This window comes from Pyxicephalus adspersus, chromosome 11 (genome assembly GCF_032062135.1).
Source record: "Pyxicephalus adspersus chromosome 11, UCB_Pads_2.0, whole genome shotgun sequence".
NCBI lineage: Eukaryota > Metazoa > Chordata > Amphibia > Anura > Pyxicephalidae > Pyxicephalus > Pyxicephalus adspersus.
This window is the reverse complement of record NC_092868.1, coordinates 49,591,455-49,612,304: the sequence shown is the minus strand read 5'-3', so window position 1 is coordinate 49,612,304 and position 20,850 is coordinate 49,591,455. Positions and strand designations below refer to the sequence as shown.

Here is a 20,850-nt window from a genome sequence, read left to right as displayed (position 1 = left end):
ACACACATAGCTAGGTCAATTTAATAATTCAGAGGGGGATAACTTCCGCTTATTTAATATTAGTAATCCAGTGTTCTGTATATCTCCATTCTGCAGCCAAGAAGTGTACAGCTAATGCTGGCCAGAAGAGTGCTCTGAGCATTTAAAAGAGCGCTCAAAACCCATTTTTTTAAATTTGCCTACCCATCTTCTGTCTTTTGAAACCCTCACTACTTCCCACCACTACTTATACCCCCTCCCACTGTGTGTTAAATCCCCCACCTCTTGGATTGTAAGCTCTTCGGGGCAGGGTTCTCTCCTCCTCCTGTGTCACTGTCTGAATTCGTCTGTCATTTGCAACCCCTATTTATTGTACAGGGCTGTGTAGTATGTTGGCGCTATATAAATCCTGTTTAATAATAATAACACATACCAAACAGGAAACAATCCTAAAAACATTTATTATACAGGTAGTCCCCAGATTACATATGAAATAGGGACTGTAGGTTTATTCCTAAATTGAATTTGTGTGTAAGTCGGAACAGGTACATTATTTTAATAAATGCAATTAGGACAGATGTTTGTCACAACATATTTTTAGGCAGCATGGTGTCAGTTACTTTATAAAATCCTCACTGTGAGTGATCACAAAGAAAGAAAAAAAAGACTTTATGAAGCCTACACATTCAATAACTTCTGGAGCAAGCTGATATGCAAAAAGAAACAACTGCAAAGTTCATCTTGGTCATTAAAGAGTTACAAGAGGCTGCAGAAGAACTTACCCCCCCCCCCCTCAAGATCACCCCCAACCTCAGCTGTGTTTAGCAAAAGATTTCTTCTGCAAGTCATGCAAACTGTCCACCTGTCAAGCCTCCATCCTGCACACAAGGGAGCAGGGAAACCCCATTCCTATCTAGGAGTCGTCTGTAAGCCAGATGTCCTAACCCAAGGACTACCTGTATATGTAATTTATATATTTGGCAATGTCACTTACTTATGCTGGGCTTTTTAATACTCAAACACCAACATGAGCCGCTGCATAGCTCTGCACCGCATTGAGCAACAAAAAGCTAGGAGGTGGTGACTTTTCAATGGCAGGCAGATTGGCATTCATTGGCATCCTGTTGGCATCAGATTTCTGCCAAATTTGATATTGAGTGGTGCAAGGCAGGGAAATGATCAATATTCCCTGAACATATTTAGAACAGTTGGGGAAATGTTAATATTTTGCTGGGTGCAGAATGCATCTAATAATGTATGCCTGGCATTAAAACATTGCAGAGAGAAATGAAGAAGGACAAAGTATTTGAAATGCTTACTTGCAGTGTTTTCCATTAAACATCTCTGAATGTGCTGGAATATTTGATCACTCCAGGAAAAGTCAATTCTCTGATTCTCTGTCCTGATCCTTTCTCTGCTGGCCCAGCTCCTCTGCTGCTCTGCTCCCTACATAGCAAAAGAAGATTGCTATAGGGCAGCCATTCTCCACCTGGGTCCCCTGGACTATAAGGTTCCTCCTGTGTTCTTTTGGGTTTTCCATGATTGACCTTCCACCTGATGGTGTCCACATTATTCGGAGGTCAATGCCATTTGGCAGAGCCAATAGGATGACACCTTTGATCTTTTATAAGGTTGGAGTTTTTTCCAAGAGCAGATTATCTCCATAAAAGGGACATTCTTCCCATTAACCCTCAATTAATTCGTTTTATCGAGAGGTTCACTAGCACCCAAAATCTTCTGAGGTATGAGATTGAGGGACACGACTTTCTTCTTCAAATGTATTGTGGCTTCTGGTATCACATCCAAGATGGTGGCACCCAACAGGGTTAGATAACAGAAAATATGGTACATTTTTGGGAGGATTTTTGGTGAAATGAGTATCCTGGGTACAGGGTCTCTATCACTTGGGGTGTCATTATTACCGATGTGATTGCTACCCACTGATATTCCAGTTGGTCTCCTGGTGGTCCAGTAGCTTGGAGTTGGTCAATAAGTTAACATGGCAATCCAAGGAGACAGGAAATTTACGATGGGAAAGCATCTTGGAGGTCGATCCTCCATTGGAGTGCAACGCTCAACTAATATTTGGCAAAGTTAAGTCATTAAGTTAAGTCATCGGGGGTGAGAAGATGTTTATTGGGTATTGTATTTATGTCCAATGTGCCCAATGGACCACCGACTGAATGCCACCATTGAACACTCCATTACTGTATATCACATCATTAGTAGACAGGACAGGGCCGGTCTATACATGGGTATTAGGTAGGTCTGCAGTGAATAAACAACTAAATGGACATTGATAAAAAAGGAGGAATGACTATAAAATGATGTTATGATGTCACAGGTGTCCCTACCCGGCTTGTGATGATATCATAGGTGTCCCTACCTAGGTTGTGATGATGTCACAGGTGACCCTACCTAGGTTGTGATGATGTCACAGGTGACTGTACCTGGGTTGTGATGATGTTACAGGTGACTGTACAAAGGTTGTGATGATGTCACAGGTGACTGTACCTGGGTTGTGATGATGTCACAGGTGACTGCACATAGGTTGTGATGATGTCACAGATGACTGTACATAGGTTGTGATGATGTCACAGCTGACCTTACCTAGGCTGTGATGATGTCACAGGTGACCCTACCTAGGTTGTGATGATGTCACAGGTGACTGTACATAGGTTGTGATGATGTCATAGGTTGTGATGATGTCACAGGTGACTGTACATAGGTTGTGATGATGTCACAGGTGACCCTACCTAGGCTGTGATGATGTCATCAGTGGGCTGCAGGCAGGAGTGATCACAAAGCCCTGATATTTGCTATTATTTCCCCAGCCCTATATAATGGAGTCCTGCATGGTCAGAGAGGTGTGTATGGAGGTGTGAGTGGGGTGAATATTCTGTATATGTCATCATACCTTGTAATGGGAATGCAGCATTTTGTGAATTGGGCCTGCAGGTGGCCCCGCCCACCATGTCACAGGGGGCGTGTCAGTTCATTCAATGCCAGGATGGGGCGGGGCTGACCGGTGTCATCTCTCCCAGGCTCAGCATCCAGCCGGACACTCTGCATTTACCCATCCCGAGAGCACGGCCATGTCTCAGCACAAGGAGCCCGCAGCCTCCGCCATCCAAATCAGCAGGTGAGCGCTCACCTATACCGGGGAGATGTCAGCACCCCGCACGTGGCTGCAGCAAACCCGGCACGGTGGGCGTGACGTCATCAGTGACTGTGCAGAAAGAGGCCCAGGAAGGGGGGAGGGGGCAGAGAAAGGGATGAGGGGTGCTAGGGTCAGTACGGGGAGCGTGGGAGGGTCAGCATGGGGAGCGTGGGAGGGTGAGTATGTGGAGCGTGGGAGGGTGAGTATGTGTAGCGTGGGAGGGTCAGTATGTGTAGCGTGGGAGGGTCAGTATGTGGAGCGTGGGAGGGTGAGTGCGTGGGAGGGTGAGTATGTGTAGCGTGGGAGGGTGAGTATGTGGAGCGTGGGAGGGTGAGTAGGAGGGTGAGTATGGGGGCGTGGGAGGGTCAGTATGGGGGCGTGGGAGGGTCAGTATGGGGCCGTGGGAGGGTCAGTATGGGAGCCTCAGTATGAGGCTGTCGGAGCGTCGGTAAACTGCAAAGCATTAGCGTGTGGCATAGGGAAAGCAGCATGTCGGAATGCGGCATTAGGATAGTGGTGTGTCCATATTGGGACAGCAGCGCATCAGGTCTGCAGCATGTGGACAGTGTTGTGACGGAGTGGGGACAGCGGCGTGCCAGCATGGCTCACATTGTCATGGGGACAGCAACATGTGGCATGTTGGAGTCTGGCATGAGGACAGCGGTGTGTCAGTATGGGGTCAAGGGCACATCGCCAGGGAGACAGCAACACATTGGCATGTTTCCCGTGCACAGTGGTGTGTTGGCATTGGGACAGCAGCGTATTGGGTCATATAGACATTGGCGCGTCAATGTGGGCACAGCTGATGGTTGGCATAAGGACAGCGGGGCGTCAGTTATGCAGCATGTGGACAGTGGCACGTTGGTAAGGGGACAGCAGCACGTCAGGCGTGTGGCATGTTGACAGTAGTACGTTGGATTAGGCACAGAATGGCGTGCGGTGTATTAGTATGAGGATAGTGGTGGGTTGGCATGGGGACAGCTACGTGCCAGTATGCAGTATGGGGACGGTACTGTACCAGTGGTGTGTCAGTATTTGGTGACGGCGATGTATTTGTAGTTCTCTGTGATAAATATTTAGGATTATGGAAACAGAAGTTGCTCATAGATTTGCTGTTGCCCGCGGTGACAGCTGTGTGTTGCTGCTGACGTTTCCCCCCGGGTAACCATGGCAGCCCAGATACTTTCTGACCTCTATGTCCCCTCACTGATTTTTCTATTATTAAATCGAGGATTTCAGTTCATTTTCTGTATTTACAAACGTCTTGCTCTTTACCATTAGCTGCATCTCGGTGCCACTTCCTGTCTACATGCAGCGATGAAATTTCTCAGGGCGGGTTAGCTAATGGTGACAACGCTGGTCCATGTCTGTGTAATGTGTATTGAAATGGCCGCTTGTATTCTCCTTCGGTAGCCCATGTGACAGGGTGACCACGCAGAATCACCTTTGGTAAACAGAAATGGAGTGTTGTCACCATATACCAGGCAGTGCCGAACCATAATGGCGCTGCAATGCACCAAACCTACAAGCCACAAAGCATGGCAGGCACTACCAATGGATATAACGTTGCAGTTGTGCTTTATGGTTCATGGTAATACACTAGCAGCCCATTCAACCTTAAAACTAAACTCTGGCCACAAAATATTTCATTGTATATCCCTTAATTCCCACTGCGTGAGCATCAAATGCTTTTGCAATCCCCAGATGTTACCATGTAAAAGTAGCAGTGACCTCATCATCATCACTGTGCTTCTTATTAGCTGAGCTGTGGGAGGAGCCCAGAAGCCCCACCCACTACATGCTGCCTGTTGAAAACTACAGGAGAGGCGGAGATAAGACCAGGCACCCTGCACAAGGACAGACAACAGGAGTGATTGGTCTGTATTACAGGAAACATGCACCGAGGTGCAGATATGGAATTAATTCACAAAGTACCCCTGGACTGACGTAAGAATACACATGCGTGCTGTATTTAGACAATATGTGGATATCCCAGAGTTTGGTTTCAAGGCAAAGCATGTTAATGTGCATACAATAACACTCCACATACGTGTAAAGGGGACCTGTGCCTGGGGTGTCAGGTGGGTGTAAGGTGTCAGCCTTGCTGGGAGTTGAAGAATTAGAAATTTGGAATCTATGGGAAGCTCGGAGAGCTCCTCCATGGTTTCAGGTCTCTCCTGTTTGGGAATATTTAGGATCATAGAGGCTTCCGTAGCACAGAGCATTCTGGGAGGAGCAAGGTTTGTGTGCCAGCCAAATTCTGCCGGGAATCGGGGTAAAGGGTCACAGCTTTTAGTGTTTATTCTCTACATGATTCATGCTGTCCTTTTATTTCTCTGCTGGATACATCTGATACAAAATACCGGAGAAACACAAAGCAGGTTGTATTTTGTGGAGTGTAATCATTTCATGTGACATTGTAACCAATCATTGTGCAGGAAGTGACTACTTGTCCTATGGAGAGGGGGGGCAAACAGGAGACCCCAACTGCTCCTTCTCCATTCCCTATACTGATGGTGTTGTCAGCGAATCGTAAAAGAGGGGCGAGGGACCCGTTCACTGACCCTGGATTTTCACCTGAGTGATCATGAACGAAAATCCAAAATTCAACTCATCTGTAAAGACAGAACTTGATGTTTCTGTTTTTATTTCACAAATGCTTGTTATTATTTTACAATATATTATGTTGTTTGTTTATATAACTGTGAATGTTTTATAGTATTATTATTACATTAGTGTTTTTAATATAGAATAATACGGGGAGGGGGGAGTTAGGAGAGAATTGCTGAGGTTTATTTTGCTGTGTGTGAGTTTAGTGGAGGGATTTCCCAGCTTTGGGAAATTGGTTTAGTTGGTTTTGCTTTATACTGTTGTTGTTGTTAACTTTTATTTATAGAGCACCAACATATATACCCAGTTTCCCCAAAACTAAGATATCTTATTAAGTGTCCTATATTAATTGTTGCTCAAAAATGCACTAGGGCTTATTTTCAGAGATGTCTTAGTTTTTCATGAACAACAATCGACATTTATTCCTAAACAAAAAATCAACATTTATTTAAATCTAGTCATGTCATCATCTTCTGGAACATCATCATAACTCTCCAAACCCTGAATTCCTTATTTTGAGGGTAGGGCTTATTTTCAGGGAAACAGGATATTTACAGGGTCCATGGTCATGGCAGTCATGTATTATATTTTTATTTAGACTGTTTTTTATTCTTTTTCCCTTTTTTGTTTTTTTTTTGTTTTTGTTTATCTTTCTGTTCATTTATTTTAGTTTTCTGTTTTGGATTTCTTCTCCCTTCCTGACCTTATTATATATAATCCATGAACTGATAGAAGGTCAAAGGGTTTCCTATAAGTCCACCGCTTAGAAACATAACAAAGCCACCGAGACCTCTCCTTGTTTTTTTTTTTTTTTTCATTTTTGTACTCTTCTTCGGTGTCTCATGGTTGTCCTGAACCATCTCCACAGACTTAAATAGAAACCCTATCCAAATGACAGTCAACTGGTTTTTAGGCATGCGCAGTGAGATCAGCAAGTTTTTTTTCCCATTTTTTTCTACATCACCCGATCTCACGCCTGGGTTGGGTGACAAGTAAGAAGAACCCGGAGTAAGAAGGGAAGATGGCGGTGCATGGAGCCCCGGCCTGAAGATGGATACTGGGACGACGCAGGACCCAATGGAAGACATCTCTGGAGGGATCAACTGCGCTGTGGGACTGAAGGTAAGTAAATTTTTTTTTTTTTTTGGCCATTAGTTCCTTTTTAACACTAGAAAGTCTCCAGCCCCATTTAGCTGTGTGCACCATCCGGCACTTTTCAGTAACCACCCGGCTGTTTTTGGATGGTTAGTGAAGAGTTGGGTCACATTATGGGGGCTCCCACCCACCTACAATTTCTTTCCACCCAGCTTAAAGAAAATTCTGGGTTCAACACTGCACCTGTCTCTGTTTAAAGTGGAGCTGCACCCACAGTTACCCACCTATCTGTTCTGCAGGGCGCTGCCAACTTCCTTCTTCTTGAGACGATTTTCAGGAACATTGATTGCCTGTGCTGGGATGATGTACCTCACGGAACACACAAGGGGTGCCAGGATTGCTGTGAAGCTCTGAAAATATTGACATCTTGGTGCTGATCGGGCAGGCAGTTATTGCAAAAGGGTCATCACCTGCCACTTTCTGCAATAACCACCTACCTGAATCGCCAATTTGTCACTTTAAGTGTTTGATAATGCCCCAAAAAATGCCTGTAGCTGTGCCCATTGTAGCCACATCAGTGTTCAACCCCGAAAGCCCAGTGGGAAGAAGCTGTAGGTGGGTGGCAGATCCTGTATTGTGGCCCAATTCTTCAGTAGCCATCCAAAAACAGCCGGGTGGTTACTGAAAAGTGCTGGGTGGTGCACCCAGCTAAAAGGGGCCAGGGAGAACACTGTTCCTGCACATGGACCATCCACCTGACATAGTCTAAATGTTTATAAATGTTTATATATATTTTTTTTTTATCAAAGTATTGGAAGGGAAATATTGAAGGGAGGCAATCAGTAAAGACCTGACTGTTAACAAGTATAGGACTTGCAGTTTTCTCAGTCCAGGCAGATAATGCCACTTGTGTATTACTAGTGTATTTTTTTTTTTTTTTATATACACCCCCTTGCCTTATAAAAATGCCCCAGTATAAAATCCAATAGTGTTTATTTGTTAAATAAACCAGATTGTGTTATAAAATCCTGATTTACTGCACGATTTAACACGCACTAACCCTCTCTAACACCGCTTTGGATTGCAGTGGCTCCTTTCGAAAGAGTGTGTCACGGTTGTTTCTGTAGTAAAAGTCCCAGCATGTCTCGCTCACTCGAACTTTTGGTCTAAAATCAATACATGATTTATTAAAGCTCTCCAAGACTGGAGAGAGTAGACTATCATGGGAGAACCTCGGTGATCCAGTACCTGTAATGGATTTCCTACAGATCATTTGCTATTAGCTGGCACATGTTTTTTAATTCTGGATCAAATTATTTCAGGTTTGCAAGGTCACCTAGGTTTTCTCATGATAGTTGATCTGACCCAATGTGTGAAGGGGTCTGTGGTGCCATTCGGATGCACCCTAATGCACCTTAGGGCACTCCTGTGTTGCAAGGGACGTTGCTGCACTACAAAAAGTCTATCTGATTTGATCTTTGGTCTGCTGTGGTCTGTCAATGCTCTGCGGTGCCTAATGCAACTCATAATAATGGGCAAGGAAAGGAACTACCCTGGTGTGTAAAGGGTCCTAAAATAATTTTTCCCTCTTTCAGTGCCACTGGCAAGCAGGATATCTGTAGGCAAATCTCTATCTGAGGTCGCTCTATCAGCAGATCTGCTATCTACTCATGACGTCACACAGGTATGCAGCACATGAGATTTAGGGGTCATTCCCCTTTCCTCTGCTCACGTGTTGGTAAATCACTATAGTGCAGCAAAAGGTCAAGTCCTGATGTCATTGCTGATCTTCTTCTATAAATGCTCATTGCAACTAGCACATACAGGAGAGGTCAATATTCGCAGACTCTGTGCTTATTCTATAACGAGACCCTGCTACCAGGTCATGAAAAATCTTCCCACATGGGTATATGTGCATTGGACTTATTTTAGGCGTGCGGTTTACTTGTAAAAGCCTCCAGACATCCAAAAACCCTGCTGCTGTGGCCCAATCAATAATGTTTTCCAAAAATGGACCCTTAGGTGCTGACAACAGGATCACAGAAAGGGTCCCTCAGGATAAAGAAACCGTTCAGCAAGAGGGGCAATGTCAATGTCGGCACCTAATGGATCATTTTATGGAAATCATATGTATGATATTGGGCAGGTGACTACATATGTTACATGGTGAATAAACAGAAGTGACCTGATTTTAATATTGTATTTTTAACTGATTTATACTGTGGTATATTTTTAAATAGCACCAATTTTTGGGTGCCAAATTATAAAAAAAATGTGTTTCCCAGGGGTGTATACCACAATATGACCTTGCTCTAATCATAGGCACCGCTATTTTCCATTGTAGACAATAGTTGGGCATTCCTGATAAAGGGGGGCTCTGCTTGAGAATTACCCCTTTCTGGATTTGTCTCCAGCAAGTTTACAGTCACATTCCAAGTCAATAAAAATGAATAAAGGAAAGGAAAAGTAACTAAACATTTGTAATGCATAATGTTTCTGTGCTTTTACCTGCATCTTTTAAAAATGGTGACAGGGTATAATGGTAAAGCATTGAGCTGTTGGCAACAAGCCCCATTGCAAATGTTAGATAATAAAAGCAGAAAAAAGAAACTGTTACAAGAGAATTTCCAAATGACACTTTGAATTGGCATTAAGTTGGTGACTTTGCTTTTGGCATGCAAAAACATACATACAGTATTATTATTATTAATAATAAACAGGATTTGTAAAGCGCCGACATATTACGCAGCGCTGTTCATTAAATAGGGGTTGCAAATGACAGACAGTGACATAGGAGGAGAGGACCCTGCCCCTAAGAGCTTACAATCTAGTAGGTGGGGGAAGTATTACACAATAGGAGGGGAGATATGTAGTGGTGGGAATTAGTGAGGGTTTAGGAGACAGAAGAAGCCGGGTAGGCAAGTTTGAAAAAAATGGGTTTTAAGTGCTCTTTCAAATTGGCAGAAAGTAGGGGCAAGCCGAATAGGACGGGGAAGACCATTCCAGAGAATTAAAAAGTCTTGTAGCTGTGCATGTGATGAGGTTATGAGTGAGGAAGTCAGTTGTAGGTCTTCGGAGGAGCGGAGAGAGTGGCTGGGGACCAGTAGACCAGTGTTTCTCAACCAGGGTTCCTCCAGAGGTTACCAGGGGTTCCTTAAATGCGCGGTTTGTGCCTCTCCGGTTGGTTACTACTGACACCAATGGTCGTTTTGGCCATTTGAAACAATGACATTCTTCCCAATAGCCAGCAAGGTGAAAGATGTTCTTCTTACCACCAGGCTAATGTACTGTGAGCTGTAGATATAAGAATTTTAGCAGGGGTTCCCTGAAATCTGAATGGTCCCCAATATTAAAAAGGAGGAAAAAGGCTGCTTTAGACCATTCGCTGTACGAATACCGTAAGATATTGTGAAGACAACCCAAACCATTAAATGCCAAATCCAGTTTTTTCTGTCTGCAGGGGCCCACAATGTCTGCATCAAAAGATCCAAAAGCATGCAGGTTGGGCTTTGGGGCACTGGACAGACAAAGATAGGTGTCCATTTCCCGCACGTTTTTTGTAGCCAGAATTCTTTGTGATACTTTTGCAATAACATCAAGCTTGCAATCAGTAAAGTGTTTCTCCCAAGCCCCTTTTAGCAAGGCGCTCCACCTGAAGATTTTCATTAACCACCTGGATGTTTTTGGGTGGCTACTAAAACGTTGGGTCGCAATGCAGTGGCTGCCACCCACCTACAGCTTCTTTCCACACAGCTTTAATAATTTAGGGAGAGATCACTGCAGTAGATCATACAAAGTCGTCCCATGTGCAGTGATAGCGCTCACTCATGTAGTTGGTTTACACAATTGTACTTTAAATATATAAAAATTGTTGGAAAAAGGTACGCATGGCCCAGCAGGGACAAGATGCTTTATTCCTGTGGCCTGTTTAATAACACATATCTGCTTATTATGTAGTTGTCCAGGGACGTGATTAACGTGTTCTCAGCGATTTGTGCCTCTAGAGAATAGGTAATAGTTTTCTAGTTGCTGAACCAGCTCTGCTCTGAACCAGAGCTAATGGTTGGGTTAATTGAAACGTATGCAGGTTTATCTGTAGTGCGGGAACCCAAAGCAGCCAATCGCATTCCTAACCGCTCTTAAGTATTTGGGAATACTTGTTGCTTTGGGTTACAGCAAACTTTGTGCTGCCTTAAAGGGAACATGTACAAAGAGAAATATGTTGGCTGCCTTTGCTTACCTCTTTTAAAAAGCCCGGCAGTTTGCTGTCATATAAAATCCAGTGGTTTCAACCTTTTCCAGAGATTTTAACTTGGGGATAAGTGTGCAGTAAATGAGACCCTGTCACAGCCCATCGTGCATTACAATCAAGGTGTTCAATATATCTACTGATGTTCCAGAAGTTCTGAGTGCCTTTGTTTTTGCATTTACCAATGATGATCTGTTTCAATAAAATGTCTTGAGGATATTGAGGGCACTGTGCCATGTCTCCAGCATGGTGCTGCAACACCTTTTTTCTCGGCTCTGATATCACCTGTTTGCCTGGCAGCATCCTCAGAAGCCTTGCTTGGTCTGCAAAGACAGATCATATGAGGGCACTCATAATGCCATGTAAGTAGATTTAAAATTTAAATAAGAGTATTGACATTGCTTGTTCGGACTAATGCACTGAAACACGAAACATTCAGACTACAGTTTAACTAATACCCCTTGACTCCTGGGGAAGCCCTCACTTTAGCTCCTGGGATAGACAGGTTGTGTCCCCTGCCGCTCCTTTGGCTTTTCACTGTGATTGGCTGCATCAGCAGCTTATCCATTCTGCTAAGGAGAAAGCATACTCGAAATTGGGAGAATTGGGGTCAGGAGAGAGGTGTGTTGCTAGGAAAGGAGCAGGACAGAAAAGCTAGTAAGAAAAGCTGTTTCTAGTAACTAGAAAGGATAGGATGGCCAAAGGTATAGGTAGGTGCATTATGATGTGTGATGGATAAATATAGGAGCCCCAATCAAAGTTTTGCTGGGGGTGCCACTGCATTTTCAGGAGAACATCAGTATAGACCTTCCCCTGAAAATGACCTGTAAGGCCATATGGAGGCATCCTCCAAATTTCTATCGAGAAGTAAAAGCCACCAAGAGACACCACTGGCCATTGTTAGCCAGGGAAGGCTGGTGAATAAAGCGACCAGACTTGTTGGAGCTCCTTGTGTAATGGCTTTCCTGCTTCCCCTGATAATCTGGCAGCAGAGCACATGTCCTCCATTCTTCTTTATGAGCCAAAGAACAGCGGGGCATTTAGATCATGCCTGCTCAACCCACCTCTCACTAATATCTTAAAGCTATGGCTAGTGTCTGCAAATGCCCTTTTAATCCTCTAAGCAGGCCAGTGCTCTCTGATCCTGTGTATACTTTCCTTGTCTTGACTTCACTTACATTCAACAGTTCAATTCTAAAGCTTTTTCACTTTAAAAATAATAACAGCTGGTAATAGATATTAGGATATGCACAGTTTCTGCACAATTATTAGAAACCTCTGCAATAATAACCTGGTGTTCTGATCCTGCAAAGTTCAGATGTTTCTGGATAGGTCCCCCTGATAACTCCTGGCCATTCAAACAGTGCTGAAAGCAGCTGCAGGTATGTGTTGCTCTTCACACTTGTCAGTACCATAGCTCCTGTGCCCCCCTTCCTATCTAATACAAATTAACAATCCGCAGACACAACTTTGGTAAAGTCCTAGCAACCAACTTTAATTGCAAAAAAACTGAAAAATCAAGTATAATAAATGCTTATTTAGAGCATTATTTCTATTTGCATTGGCTTGCAGTGTGCAAGACAAATTGACTATTTTAGGAAGGGTCGATTCCCTATCACAGCCCCTTATCGTACCTCATGGTTCTGTCCTTTACTGGTAGTATCTTATTACTGTCTGTGCTGGCTCAGCTCCTCCACCACTCCCCTTCCTACACAGCCTTTTATATAGCTGCCTGGTGAGAAATAATGAGGAATATTATATTCTGCTGGGGCTACTGGCATCACATCCAAGTTGGCCGCACCCAGACGCAGTCTCAGGTTATATGGATGTCTACACACGGGAGGTTTTTACAGGTAAATGACATTCCTAAGATGCTGCATGTTAAATAGACATATATACTTATGAGAAAAAATGTATTCAAATGAATGGTCTGGAAGCAGGGTCTGTTAAATATTAACAAAACATGGTGCATTGGTGGTCAAAAAAAGGATGCAGATGTAAAAAATGTAGGTAAATAAAGGTAAAATTATAACCTGGGTCATAAATTCTAAAAATTGAGCTTGCTGGGACTTCTAGTTTCCTAGATTTACCGCTTTCCTAACCCACATAACATGGATCTGCTCTGCAGCTAAGCACATTATATGATATAGAGGCTGTGCTTATAGTTGGCTGGCTAATTCCTTACAAAGGCAATTTTTCTGGTGCAAAAATGTTCTCTTTTTCATCTTGTTCAGATCTGTAGGATTGCACTAGGTACCCCTCCCGGACCCCCAGCCTTTTCAGATGCGTCCCACAGTTATGAGACGATTTTTGGAGGGACTGCTTATCCATGCCAGGTAATTCTGCCGGCTCCAAATTCCTGCTTCAGGGTAACCGATCTCTGTTTGAGAAACGCAGAGAAACAGCACAAACAATTCAATATGCTGTGTTTTCTTTGAGCAAATAGGACGTTTGTTCGTGGTATTAAACACAGTGATATCAGTGTGTGTTGCTTCTTTGTGTACCGTCTGTACGAATCAATACGATGTTCCTGGGCACAATATTACGGGGAGCTGCAAAGCCTGGCATTCGTTCTCTGTGTATGGTGGAAAAAGTGCGAAGGTAGGAGATACAAGTGGGTGAAATTGGCAAAGGGTCTCTACTAAAGATGGCGTATATTCAGTACTGCAAGAAATATGTGCACCAACATTGGTGAACTTTTCTAGAAATGCATATTGACCCACTTGCTTAGGAATGGGCATTTGAAAAAGTAAGTACACCCCCCCCCCTCATGTCACTTAAATTTTTTGAGCATGTATATATTCCAACAGGATCGATACAATAATAAATGCTAATTTTACTTTAATGAATATGCAATTATGGAAAATTTGAGCACATCTGTTTACCAGCACTGCAAATTGTTAAATTTTAACATGGGTATTCAGGAATAGATGCCACTGATTAGACCCGGTTTTGGGATTATGAAAGTGGATCAAGATATCTGGGGTTCTCTATGCGATTGATTTGTATGGTGTCATGATGCTAAGAGCTCCAGGGAGACAACCAGAAAGAAGGTTTTGAGTTCATAGAGTCCGGTAAGGGATTCAAAAAGATCATCAACTTTCCTAAAATTGTTAAATCTATTGTAAGAAAAATTATCTACAAGTTGTACCAATCAGCAGTTGCCAACGGGTGGTCCACGGCTCTTGCCAGTGTGCCCCAGGGTGGGGTCAGGAGAAGGACCTCGCTTGGGGGGGGGGGCACACCATGTCCCCTTCATATGAAACGCAGGGAAGTCTGCGGGTCCGAAAAGGTTGGCGACCATTGGTTTAGATTTCAAATAACTATAAATGTATCCAGGACTGGTTGGTCCAGAAAATTCAGCCCAAAAACCAACTTAACAATGTCCAATTAAATTTCCAAGAAACCCGGCATTTCATCAAAGTATATGTTACTGTTACAACATTTGGTGTCATGTGTTTCCGTCTACAGTCTGAAAGAGATTGCACCAATTTACTCTTCATTGGGGGTGATTCATGACAAAGCTATTGCTGTCCAAAAGAACATTAGAACATGATTACAGTTTGCTATTCAACAAATAGACAAAGACCTGGCTTTCTGAAGCCTTGTGCTGTGGAGTGATGAATCAATCGAAAGGGTGTTTGGCCACAGTAGAAAACTGAAGACCTCTATCAGGGGATGAACCTCATACTAATTGTGAAGCATGATGGTAAAAATATCATGGTTTGGTGCTGTTTTGCTGCTTCGGGACCTGGAAGCTTTTAGTCATTGACTTTGAATTCTGCATCAGAAAGTGCTTGATGAGAATGTGGTGCCATCTATCCGAGTTTAAGTTGAACTGGTAATGCTAGTGTTCTTCAAACCATTATTGTGCGGAAACATTCAAGGCCACCAAAGGGGTCCTGATAATTGGGTTTTTCAATTGGTAATAATCATCCTGGATAAAAAGCCGAAATGCTGAAGGTATAGAGAATAGCAAAAGTCTCTATTGGAGATGTGGATTATTACTACTAATAGAAAAACACAGTTATCAGGACCCCTTTCATTAAGGTTGCTCTCCTAAGCCACCAACTGGGATACTCCCATACTCTGCTACTCCATGATGTGAACCTGTTAGGATCTCTTAAAACATTCCTATTCTCATTTCTCTATGTGCCCACATGCATTTAAGGCTTTTAAACTATCCCCAAAGAAAGGAAAAGGTACAACTTGGGGTTTCCCTACCTCCCCTGAATGAACTCACATTAAATGTTGAGGGCATGGGGATTTAAAATCTCTAGTTCATGGAAGAAGATCCACAGACACATTGTAACTGAAAGCATTTTCTATAATGTTACCAAGTTAATGTTGGACCCTGTTGGGACAGTAACGCAATATGCAAAGGGTGTACTTACTTTTTTTTTTTTTTTAGATGACTGTACTATAAATATTCTGGTCAAGGATTTTTGACTTTGTGTATTTTATACAAGAACTTGAAGTATTGCTGCTAGGCAGTTAGCATTTTTCGAAGTTTAGCAATTGGATGTAAGGGGGAAGAGGTATTCGATAGTACCCCAGGGGGTAGGATATAAGATAAAGGGTGTTTTGTCTGTTGCATATTTTAATGGCTTACCCACAAAGTTTTGTGGTGGGTGTCACCACTTAAACACAAGTTCCAAATGAAAGGAGGAAAGATGTGGGATCAGACCTGAAGTAGGAGGGTATAGTGGTAGGTGGTACATTGTGAAAGCAGATATATAGGGGTAGGTTGGAAGATAGTCCTTTTTGTACACGGGGACAGAATGTCTGCTTTTCCCATTTATTTTGGATCTTTCCATGCTATTCTAGAATGAACAAGGGTGAGTAAAGATTTTATCCATGTGCACACCTCCAGTCTGAGCAGGTTGGATGGAGATCAGACATAAAAGAGGGGGTCCAGGATGGTCTTGGGAGGTAAATAGAGGAATGTATATAATGGAGGGGATTAGTGAAGGGTCCTAGGAAGGGTGGGGAATCAGACATTTAGGATGATTGGAGAAGAAAGGGTTGAAGGATGGTCCTTATATTTAGGATTGGGATCAGATATGAAGGAATGGTTGGAAGATGGTCCTACAAGGATGTACAATCACATGGTGGGGGGTATTGAGTGTTGGAGGATGAGTATAGGAAGTAAGAATACGATTTAGACATGGTAGGGGGTATGTAAAGGGTGTGCATCAGAAAGAAAGAACTTTGGATAATGTCAAATTATATAGTTTTGGTATTCCATATTTGCTTCTGAAATTCCTTGGCTTTAAATTTAAAGATCTGATCTGGGAATGCGGAAATCAATGCAAAGTATGTAAATTCAACTTTGTAGCAGAATCCTAACCTAACATGATTCAGTCTTCTGCAGCTCATATTTTTTACGTTTTGTTTCCAAATAATGCAGAAAACATAGACATATAACGGAATACCAGTCCTCCAAACATTCTGAATTCTGGTTTTGCCTTTGGCTTTATTTCAGACTTCGTCTGGATTTTAGTTATGAAGCTAGTGGGGATGTTTTAGTTATGTTAGAATCCAGTCTTGAATTTTTCTAATTATGTCAGAATACAGCTGAAGCCGCCTTAGGCTGATGTCTGATGAGCTCTCTGACACCACTCCTAAGGCCAGCACTGGTTGTAGTTACACACTGCACAGACATTGCTAACCGGCATTCCAACAACTGCAGCAAACTACAAAGCCATCAAAAGTTCCGGTCTGTGACCGATATGTACCGGATACAGGACTTCAATTCTCATGTGACATAGGGATAGGGTCCTCATTTTATACTGAGCTTAGGCAGGCAGCATGGGTGGACTTGGGGTGTTCTATGACCAAAAACAAAGGCAAGTCGCTTGTTAAAAATGATGCTTTTAGCTCTTCAATCTGATTGTGTGACAAGGACTTGCCATGGGTTTGAGGCTTAGTGTACAAGTATCTTTGTGATGTGTCTGTTTAGAAATAAACTATGGCCTCCTATTAAAAGTTTGGATTATAGTTGGTATGCAGCCTACTGTGATGGCTTGGCAATGATGCTGCCCTGCTCCTGAATTCAGAGCACAGTTGTCACTCTTACATAAGCTTGCACAGCAGTGGGATGACAAAATGTTACGGGGTGATAACTATTGCTATTGTTACTGATAAGCCTGTAGCCTTTTACTCATTACCTGCCCACCCCTAGTCCTGCCGGCTGCTTTTATGGATTGGCAGCACTGTCCCTGATGCTGAGCCCTCCCACTGTGATCTGCAGTATCTGGTAGGGGAGTATGTGAGGCACAAATGAAGGAGGATTTGGCTTGGCCAGGGAAGGTCAAGTAGTTTTGTATTTTTACTTTTTTGAAGCTTGTGCATTACACAGTATTTGGATTTGGAACTTGTTTACAAATTAGCATTTAGTTGAAACTTTCTTTTGACAATGATTTTAGAAACTGCTGCAATACCTGAATTATTGGCGGGTGGAGAAAGTGAAAAAAGGCCTTTTTTGTAAAATTGTGCTCTTGGCTACTCCAAGGTGCACTGCAAACTGTTTCTGTGCACTTAGGCTATGTACACACATTAGATTTTGTCATTGGAAAGGATCTTTCACAATTCTTTCCAACGACAAAAAGATGCATGAATGAGCGTTGTACGTACAGTGTCGTTCTGCCCTATGGAGAGAGGGGGGAGAATTAAGGAATGGCACTCTGCTGCGCTCTCCTCCCTTTATTTGCATTACAATCGCTCTTCCTCCATGGATTGGCCAGTACAGATCCATGAATGACGACGTACGAGCGCTGTACACACCAGATTTTCGTCCGATATCAGCCCTAAAGCCATAATCGGACGAGAATCATCTGACGTGTGTACATAGCCTAAGAAACAGCAAACTGCACCTCAGGTACCCGGATTTGCATGGGTCTGCAGCACAAGTCTTTAAACGGCAACCACACTTCCACTAGCAATGTGTTTCTTTTGGAAAATGTGAGTGGATGGGATCGTGTTTGAGCCGGCGGCAATTCACTGAAGCGGCCCCAAAAGAATTTCTCGCTAAAAGTAAAGTTGCCTTTTAATTGGTATTGGACCAAAGTGCCTTAAAAATGTGTACAAAGTGCCAATGAAATGACTAAATCAAGAAAGTAGCTGTTAGTTTCCATCATTTCTAGAGAACTTGTAGGAGACCAAATGTTCCTCATTGCATCTTACATTTTATGAATGGGACATAAATATTGATGTGGAGTACCATTGCACTGTGCCATAAACCTTGTACTACAAATAGACCTAATTTGCAAGCCAAACAAACGTAACTTTGCAAGTTTAATATTTCTAGCGCATAGAGTTTAAATGTTTATTTTTTGCTGCAGGTATTAATTACCTGCAGCAAATGGCCATTTCCATATTTTTAATTCTTTTGTTTTGCAAAATCTGCTTTAAATGAGACTGCCAGGTGCACCAAGGACTATTCCTGTCCTTATATCTGTTGTAGAATCAGCTTTTAGAAATGTGCAACAGGAGACATTTCACCATCCGCCCCAGTGTTAATTTAGCCGAGGGCTTTCCATGGCAACACCACAACCCCTGCGATTGGCTGCAGACCGCCGTTCATTCACAGATTGGCTCTATTCATGATGCTGCACATGGGCTTCACATGAGCCTCTGACATCACACGTGTTGTCACTGACATGCATATTCACGGGGAACGTATCATTCATCCCCAGGCTGCTGTATGAGTGTCTAGTGCTAGCCTAGCTTCCTGTGTAGATGGAAGATGTCCTTACAAGGTATTGTGCTGGTTGTGGTATTGTTTCTGGCTTTCTATGAATTGCAACAATTTCCTTATTTCATGCAGCAATGTATACATTTTATAAATTATTATTATTTGCATGTCTAATCCCAGCGCTCAGTATGTAAAAGACAATTCTGCGGGATTTGTTAAGATGTCATGCATATGAGGCCTAAAAGGATGCTTTGTTTTATGTTGTTTTATGATCCACTTAGGACAAGACTTACATTGTGTCCGAAGGGAGACTTGTGTAGATGTTGATGTCTTTTTATCTTGCTGATCTTATGAGAAAAATGAGGAATGTAGCTATTGGATAAAGCAAGGACACTGGTGGGGGCAGGCAGATGTTCACATCCAGCTCCAAAGTGCACCCAGCACTGTAAGAAAGTGTTCAGGGATTGTTCCCAGAATTTGGATCAGGATATGTATAGGGAATCAGAGTGCACATAAAGTTATCAGCTCACAGGATTCCTAACAATATCCGGTAGTTTTGTTGCACTTATCAAACAGACATAACAATAGTATAGTCAACAGACTAAAAGGGAGCAAATAGGTTTATTTAAGGGAGTTACATACACTTGATGGGATTTCACAGAGTCGGTGGGCTGTTACCTCCAGGAATCACTAGACACATGCAAGTTTCATTCATATGTATTCAGCTGGAGATCAGCTTGGGACAGTCTCAGATCATTCATGTTCAATGACAGGTGTATGTGACCTACTGTGACTTTCTTCTCACCTGCACGTAACCTCCTCCTAAGCTGTGTCAAGCTGCATTTCATCTGAAAATCTGTTCCACCTTGAACACAATGCCCATCATGGAGAATGCTGATACTCCATTAGATTTTGTAAAGTTGCTAGGTGTGTGTCTACATCTAGGGCAAGTCTGTGGCTTTTAAAAGGCCTCCATTTCTGAAGCACCCAAGAACAATAATGTAATGCATTGCAGCTTACCAGTCCTTAGATGTGGTGGCTGCATTAGTTTTTTTTTCCAGGCCTTTATTTTAACCTGGGGATTCTGCCGATAACACATTTCCTGGGTGAAGGTGCTCACGCATTGTACTGCATTTATAAATCGGCAGCATTTGTCCTCCTAGGACAGGAAGTTTAAGAATTACAGAACACTTCCCCACCTCTTTAAATCACGCACAGGACAAGGCCATGATGCCCAGAAGTCAATTGGGTCACATAGGGGTGATATAGTTTACACAATGTACTTCCATGTGAATGTATCCTCTATCCATTTGTTTGCTTATTTTGTTGGAGATGGTATTTAAATTTTGTTTGTTTACTAATGTTGTTGCTGATCTGTGCCTTATACCACGCCAGTTATCCTCCTGTTTGCCAAAGTAGACTTTTACTTTCTGCACCACTAGTAGTTCCACCCTAGGTAATAACCAAGTACTTTGGATATTGATTTATTATCTTCTTTTGTTCCCTAACAGGATTATGCGTCCTGATGACGCCAACATAGCAGGGAACGTTCATGGTGGAACCATTCTGAAGATGATTGAGGAAGCTGGAGCCATTATCAGCACTCGTCACTGCAACACCAAGTCTGGGGTGAGGACTTGTTATATGGCCAAGCCATTTGGTTTCTGTAGTCATCCTGCCATTCTTTGATTTTTATATGGATCTGTCACCACTCATACTCGCACTACTCATTGCCATGTTGCAAACTGATTTTAAATTCAGTTTAGCAACTTTAGAAAAGGATATGCAGTTCTAGGCAGTGCTCTCAGATGCTAACTATGAGCATCTGATTGGTAGAACTAGTATTGAGATTGTGCACGCCCAGGGAAGGTTCATGGCATTGTGCACATCAGGCAAAATTTATTAAAGATCTCCAGGATTGGAGAAGATAGGCTATCATGTGAGAACCTGTGTGATCCAGCAAACATGGAATGGTTCTTTTTCAGGGTTGAAAGCATTTGCCAGCAAATGATTTTTTTGAAATCCATTTCAGGCATGCCCAATCACCCAGGTTCTCACTAG

The 20,850-nt window shown here is 42.8% G+C and overlaps 2 protein-coding genes across 10 annotated transcripts in view; one reads left to right on the top strand and one right to left on the bottom strand.

The window, feature by feature from the left end:
* The window catches only part of LOC140341281 (uncharacterized), a 51,136-nt gene extending 48,469 nt beyond the window's left edge, over positions 1-2,667 (bottom strand). For both annotated transcript variants that reach the window (XR_011922840.1, XM_072426893.1), the window contains exon 1: positions 1,299-2,667. The gene's annotated coding sequence lies outside the window, so the exon portion shown is untranslated. The remainder of the gene's footprint in view (positions 1-1,298) is intronic.
* Positions 2,668-2,982: 315 nt separating this feature from the next.
* ACOT7 (acyl-CoA thioesterase 7) overlaps positions 2,983-20,850 on the top strand; it is a 123,695-nt gene continuing 105,827 nt past the window's right edge. For 2 of the 8 annotated variants that reach the window (XM_072426895.1, XM_072426894.1), the window contains exons 1-2: positions 5,261-5,520; positions 20,301-20,418. In XM_072426895.1, coding sequence (XP_072282996.1) covers positions 5,276-5,520; positions 20,301-20,418 — 363 coding nt within the window. In that variant the 5' untranslated portion in view covers positions 5,261-5,275. Of the gene's footprint in view, positions 3,122-5,260; positions 5,521-5,546; positions 5,757-8,439; positions 8,529-13,327; positions 13,430-18,816; positions 18,854-20,300; positions 20,419-20,850 lie in introns of those variants that run through there. The other 6 variants (XM_072426897.1, XM_072426899.1, XM_072426900.1 and 3 more) reach the window with 6 other exon arrangements.